Source organism: Morone saxatilis, unplaced genomic scaffold (genome assembly GCF_004916995.1).
Source record: "Morone saxatilis isolate NCDOM2014 unplaced genomic scaffold, NCSU_SB_2.0 Contig19, whole genome shotgun sequence".
Lineage (NCBI taxonomy): Eukaryota > Metazoa > Chordata > Actinopteri > Moronidae > Morone > Morone saxatilis.
The window spans coordinates 20,693,737-20,701,234 of record NW_023339751.1 but is presented as its reverse complement, the minus strand read 5'-3'; the positions used below and the strand labels follow the sequence as shown (position 1 = coordinate 20,701,234).

The 7,498-nt window shown below is 37.8% G+C and overlaps 1 protein-coding gene across 1 annotated transcript in view; it reads right to left on the bottom strand.

Moving 5' to 3' along the window:
• The window catches only part of arfgef3 (ARFGEF family member 3), a gene marked incomplete in the record, with an annotated part of 37,362 nt that overhangs the window by 7,438 nt on the left and 22,426 nt on the right, over nucleotides 1-7,498 (bottom strand). The window contains 6 exon segments of the mRNA XM_035663853.1: nucleotides 173-558; nucleotides 1,044-1,145; nucleotides 1,932-2,103; nucleotides 2,259-2,477; nucleotides 4,711-4,841; nucleotides 5,615-5,746. Of these exon segments, the coding sequence (XP_035519746.1) occupies nucleotides 173-558; nucleotides 1,044-1,145; nucleotides 1,932-2,103; nucleotides 2,259-2,477; nucleotides 4,711-4,841; nucleotides 5,615-5,746 (1,142 nt within the window).

The following is a 7,498-nucleotide window of genomic DNA, read 5'->3' as shown; positions in this document are numbered from 1 at the left end:
TGATTGTTTAGTCAGTGTAGTCTGTAGCACCCCGTGTGAGTTGTGTTACTGGATAATGTGCTGTTCCCAGATAAGACTGAGTTGACCCAATATACAAGTGAAATTACATCACTATCTTGGATCTCTAGAATAACTGTGCCTCATCTAAACTGTGATATGAGTGAAGTCGGACCTGAATCCTGGGCTGGGTGTGGGCGTGTCTCCTGGTGATGCTGTGCTCAGGTCCGCTGTCTGACACCTGTACCCGCCCTCCTCTGATGGCGTCCCCCGTGCTGAAAGCCCGCTTGCTGACGTCGGGGTGGAAGTCTCAGACTGTAAGAAAGGCAGGAGAAGGAAGTGTTCTCCTCCTCCTGCTGCTCCTCTCAGCAGCGCTGTCTCCTCCAGCGTGCTCTCTAGGTCCCGGTGCATTTGAATGTAGCTGTTGCACAGATCCATGCACAGCTTGTAGAGCCGTTTGACCAGCCAGGCCCAGTCTGCGCCACCCAGCGGCTGCACGCTGAGAGACGGGATGGGAGCTCGCCAGTGGTGGCGTTTATCCCGGCCGCGAGGGGGGCTGACCTGAAGAAACACAGATTAAAGTGGATGATTGTTAATACCACAAAAACATAATTTATCCTCCTTGTTACATTAGGAGGTTCAAGAATCTGGAAACCCTTCATAAACCAGAACAATCAAAAGAGGAATGAAAAAAGAGCAGCAGCCAGACTAATCCAGGAAAATCTTTTGTTGTTTTTTTTCTGTGTCTGTGGTGCACTTGGAAGTCACCTGTCAATCACTGTGACCTCTGAGTGTACATGCACTGTTATTTTTGTCTATCACAGCTAATCATTTTGTACACAGTTCTTTTACTTTTTATTTCAAATGAATGGAAGACAGATCATCTTCTATGCATTTGATGATTTTTCCTGGTTTGAAACTGTCAAAGCTTTAACTAACTGAGAGTAAGTTGAATAATTGTTATATTATTGAATCAGTAATACAAAAAAGATCAATATTCTTTTCACACCTAGTATTACTGATAAAAGAAACAGTGTGTGGATCACCTGTGCTGTTTCTTCAAAGATGTCTTCGTCCTCTGAGGAAGCAGAGCCAGGGTGAGAGGAGTCAGAACTCCTCTCCTCTTCCTCATACAGGATCCTCTTCACCTAAATACAATGAAATGAGGTTTGGTTGCTAATGACTTGTTAGTGGTTTCCTCTTCAAAATGGTGGCTAATGTGTTGCTACGTGGTTATCACAACATTTCTAGGTGGTTGCTAAGATAGTTATGTCTTTAGTAGGTTAATGCCAAATGGTTGCAAAGGTGTGCAGGTTATTAGAGAAATGAGTTAGTCAGTTTTAATGTATTATTATCTAATGCATTTGTTACCAACATAAAAATACCTGCACTTAACTTCGTCCATTACACCTACTGAAAGCACAAAAGTAGAACTGAAAATGCATAATAATTCTGGACATAATGTTTTAAAAAAAAAAAGCAAAACAAACAAGCGCTAGCAAAGGCAAACTGAAAACTAGGTGGAAGCTGCATAAATCATTTCTGAAGCTGAAGACCATACACATACTGCGGTCTTTTAAAGTTGATATGAGCAAACACTTGTCTATTTACACATTAAGCAGACATAGTTCAACATTAGCATTTATTTGGACATCTCTGGACAACAAATGAATGGAATATTTATCCTCCTTTTAGCTCTGGTTTGTTGTCTTCCAAAATATCTGGCACTGTAGCTGCTAGATGTTCCACTGTGGTCTAACTGTGTCTGTCTTGTTTGGGAAACAAGGTTGATGAGAGCACTGAGACTGAACCAGAACTGAAAAGTTTGGGCTGTAAAACTAAAAGAGTTGTGTGATAATTCTCTGTTGATTTGTCACTACTCACTTTCACACATAGACTGTATAATTAAAAATGGACATAGTCTCTGGTTCTACCTGCTGTGCAGTCATGCCGTCAGCTTGGCTCAGTGTGGCACACAGCAAGGCCTGGAAGTACAGGTTGAAGCTCATGGCAGACTGGCGGTAGAGATTAGCCGCTCCACAAACACCCGACACTTTCATCAGTAGGTACTTAAGACCTGGGCGAGTGTCGAAGTCCCGCGCTGTCCTGCAGAAGAGATCAGGAGATTAATCAAATGAGTATAAAGCTGATCAACATTATCATTATCATCAACCAGCTCTCTTAGTTTGTGGTCTTTAAACCAGCAGGATTGCATACAACACTGTCATCAGCACATATGCCTAAATTCTTGTTGCAGTAACCTGTAAGAGTCCAGCAGCAGATCCAGGATAATGGCTAAATTAGTCATGGAGATGTAACGCAGGAAGCCTGCTGTGGTTCTGCTGGGGTCAGAGGTCACAGGTGTAACCTTTTCGTGACCTTCGGGCTGCTTGACGAACTCCTCCAGCAGGATGTCATAGAGGTTTTGGAGCAGGACTTGGTGGGACAGCAGGCTCACCACGATGGTCCGGAATGGGATTCTGCAGGATTCAGAAACCAGCACGGATGTCAAATCACATTCATTCCGATTTTAGATGAATAAGGATAATGTGTTCTACTGTAACTAAGCTGTGATAAACCAATTTACTGAAAATTACTTAGCTTTTAGAGGAGCTAAAATACATGTTCCCCTTGCAGTTAATTCTAATTTCATTCATTAAATTGAACAAAAAATATTGTGGCCAGAATTTCAAATGTGTTCATAATTTGATTTGTGGAACTATTTTTGCCCTTCTTGCTAAAAAAATTTAAAAAAAATAATTGAATTTTTAAAAAAATGTTTCATGCCACAAGGTTCAATAGTTTCAACAGTTTAACAGTAAGTGAAAATCAACTCTTTATATTGTAGCACCGTAAAATGTACACTATGTATTGTAAATAAATACTGTTTAGATTAGTGGCCTCTTACATTATAAGGCAATACAACATATTATACTGAATTTCCAGGGCAGAAGTTCCTAAACCTTTTTCATGCAAAGGACCCCCACAACAGATGCACATTAGAGCACAGGCCCCCAATTTGAACAGATTTTGTCTTAAGGAATCCCCTTCGAGATTTATTTTTATTTTTAGGTTTTGAGATATACAAGTATTTTCATTTGAAATTGTGTATTTTTTTGTTTGTATTATACATGCCTCCGTGTATCACTGTGTACCCTCAGTGGTACTCGTACTATAGTTCGAGAACGGGTGCATTAAGCCCAGTTCAGACCAAAGATTCACAACGAGACTGAACATGGCTTTATAAGGATCAAGTAAATAATGACAAAATAAAATAAAGTAAACAGGGACTAATATTCCATGCTGTGGACAGGAAGCTACTTGTAACACTGTACAACTATGCACAATGAGCAATGTGTTGCACTGCACAAAATGCAGGTACAATATGTGTACTGATTTGCACAATGTCTCATAAGGTTTCTGTGGTATTTTCAATTAAACCCAAATGGGCTGTGTTGTCAGAACAGCAGAGCCTGACACACTGTTGAAGCTTTCATGAAAAATCAAGTCAATTCCTTCAATGCAATGACTCAAAATGAGTTAGATGCCAATGCTAACTTGTGACAACTTTACAACTGGTGTAAATCTAGGTTTACATTTTCACTCTTGTCAGCAGATCAATGCAGTACATTACTGAATGCATTATAAACATGTAGGAAATATCATTATATAATATATTTTGGAATTATTATTATGTGTTAACATGCAAAAATAAATTATTCAGCAAATCTGACCCCATTTTCAGTATTTATCACATCTAATAACACCAATATACAACAGATTTGTCACACACCACATATTTTCTCCACATTGTGCAGCTCTATTGGTGGATACTTTAGTTTGACGATGGAGTTCATACAGAGCCATACTGTACGTGGGCATTTTCACACCATTAAATCTGACAAACACAATGTCACAGATGTCACAGAAAACAGCCTTACCCAATTTTCCTGTGACCATGGCAGCAGAAAGACAAGCAAAAAATGTCAGTGAGAGTTAGATTTGGCTGCATTTCTGTTTCCAGTAATGTTTTTCAAAACAAAATAAGATTGTATGTCCTCCTTTAATGAATTATAAAAAATGGGGTAGGACAGAATAAGTATTCACTTTCTCCTTCTTATTTAATCATTATTTATTTATGTTCATTGTGAGTTTGCTGCTAATTTTGTTGGCTATTCCTGTTTATGCATTTCTTTTCTTGCTTGTATTGTTTTACATTGTTTTTTAAATGTTCAAAATAAAAAATATAATGAAATTTGACTTTGCATGTCCACAGTAAAATGTATGAAGAGCAAAAATAATTGCTGTACATAGTAAATGCAAAGTCTAATCTAAAAGTCAATTCATTAAATCTAAAATCAAAGCCTCTTGAGAAATGGATTACATTATCTCAATTTCTTGGGCCTTTTTGTTTATGTTCCTATAAAATGTACTTAAAATAAGTCATATACAGGAGCTCACAAAAGTCCGACAGTCAAATGAACTTTTGGGTAATGTATTTTTTCAAACACTGACCCTATAATTCTCACCAAAAGGAAGTCAAAGCCAATAACAAAGGATTTTGTTGGTTAGAGTTTTTCTCAGTATATTGGGGGCAGGAGGATGTGGTTTAAGTTTAGGGTGTGAAGTTAGAAAATTACATCAAGGGGGTTCATTTTCATCACATGTGCACAAACATGCTTCTGAGTGTGTATTTGTGTGTATGTTGTCCACCTCTTCTGTGTGTGTCCATTGGACTGCTGGTCAGACGGCAACTCAATGATGAGAACACAGGACTGAGCGTGCTCAAAGCCGTCCTTGTTGTTGGGCGTCTTTGGAGAGCACTGGGTGTCCAACATAAAGACCTGGGACATAAAGAGGACATATCAACAAATCGGCCTCTCCTGGGCCAGCAACAGTTGAACTAGTATTCATAATACAAAAGTTCAGTTAGTATGAGTAACAATAATGCTACACAGGTGTTGTTTGCCTATTGAAGTTTTAGTTATGCATTTTAATGTAATTCTATTTGACCTCTACTTAAAAGATATTAGATAATTTATTTACTAAAAAGGCAGTTTTGGTGAGTTTTATTTTCTTTCTGTGCATTTTGAAGTATGCTTTACAATTATCTGCTAGGGTAAATTACTGTGTTTGTCTATGAAATCTGGTGGCAAGTGATAGGAATATACAGGCTGTTTCTGGTTAGACAAGAGGGATCTTACTCTTTAACAAAAACGCTCTGTCTTTGTGTGGATCCTTTGCATAATGTTGTCAGACACTAAAATAACAGTCTGAGCCTGTCAGTGGCAAAAAATATTATTAATTCATTTCTCATCTAACCCTGTGAATTAACGATTTATCGTTGTAAATATGCATTAAATTGCAAAAATGTGAAGAGATTGAAATGGTCACACTGGCAGGAGGATGTTTCACTTCTTCTTGTGTGTAGCGCTTGTTTGCGTCTTGCCCACAGACTATTTAAAGCAGACAACAAAGATTCCCATGTACCTTTATGGTTAAAAAAAACATTTGGACTTTGGATTTGATGTGGAAGCAACAGTGAAGTAACTATAAAAATTGGGCCTCTTTGCTGTCCCGCTCTGTAGCACAGAAAGTACACTTGTCCTTTACTGACCTGCTGAGCCATTGCTTTGATCCTCCAGTACTCAGCCTCAGCTGAAGGAGAGTGGGACGGAGCCGCCACCTTCACCTCGCAGGCGTCTCCAGAAAAACTGTCTGAACCGCTGTGAAAACACGCTAGAAGGTTCTGCAGGGACACAGAAAATGAGTGAGATGTTTACAGCATGTGCATCAAATACACCTGGAGGGAACCAGCTAAAAATTTATTTGGATACACAATTAAATGATAACTGATACACTTCCTCTCAGTTTTAACACTGCAGTCAACACAACTGTCAAGTCAAAACGAAGATGCTGCCAAGCTGAACAAAGTTTTCAGAGCTGCCAGCAGGGTTTTAAACTGACTGAGCAGCCGTTGATCAAATGCAAGTAAACCTTTAAATGTGTGCAAAAGTAACATTTCCAAACAGGAGCATTGGAGACGACTGGCTCGATTATAAGACAAATTTTAACAAATAACCAATTCTGACCTGTGTCAAACTTCATTTATTTAATTTTTTCCAATAGAGTGATTGTCTAAATTGGATTACTGAGACAGGCTCTGAATGTGTATGACAAATTAAAAAAAATGAAAAATTTAAACAAATAAACAAGAAACAAAACAACCACCCCTACACTATGAAATGAGATGTCCATATAACTTATATATATATACACATACATTCATTATAACGGATGTGACCTGAATGCATTGCTTATATTAAATTCAGCTTTTCTATAAACCCAGTCAAAGGTCATGTGTTTATGTGTCTGAAAGCATAAGCTACATGTTAAGGTTTGACATCTTAATCCTGTAAGCTTTATGTGAAGGATGGCCAGTGTCCTACAAACACTTCAAACTGTACGTTACATTATACAGTCTCTTAAGTTATTTTAGTTTCACCTATGATATGTTTGGCTTTGATTATTAAGTCTTTCTTCTTCCTTCCACAAAATAATACAATATGTGAAGGAATCAGAATGCAGTAAACAGAACATAAAAATGTTATTGTGCAAACTGCAACGTAGTAAAAACAGAACTTAAAAATTATATGCATGTACTTTTACCATTCCCTCCTTTAAAAATCGAAATATCTTAAAACAGATGTATAAACACTATAAACTGACGTAAAATACTCAAAGCATTTAAGTATTCAAAGAGATATTTCACTTAATATGCGATTGCAGCTGGAACAGGCTTTTGGAAAAAAGAGCATTTATGTAACTGGCCATAAGACATAAATACATATTATGTGTAACATAAAACAATAACTTAGCAACACAGTCACAAAAGCTGTTACATAAATAAAATAACTGCATGTCTTACATTTTTATGCTAAGAGCCTGTTAAATTATATGTTGAGATTTTTTATATTAAACTGCAATCCATGTGTTAAGCCTTAAAAACTCCTGATACATAGTAAAGAGTTTACATCAAGGCTTTTTTTTCTTTTAATCACTTCTGGTGCAGTTGCTCATCTGTGAGATACATTCCACCACAAACTGCATCACCAATAAGGAAGAATAAAATACCACAGTTAATCTTCAATCTTTTCTTTTAACACAGAGGATATTAAGAACATAGGCTCAAGCAAATAACCACAACTTCATTTGGTCTGTTAAAGTCCTAAAATCATATTTTATGGAAACAAGCGAAGAAAATCTGTCAATGGCAGTAAGATCACCGTTCATCATCTCTCTCTGAAACACATACACACACACACACACACCACAGATGTGGATCTAAGCTGTAAAGCTGCTTAGCTGCAGTCAGTGCAGGCAGCTGCCACAGAACTGTAGGAACACACAACACCATGAAAAAATGCCTGGCGATGTCACCCTCTACTGAACACACACACACACACACACACCACACACACACACCATGTAGCTGACATGA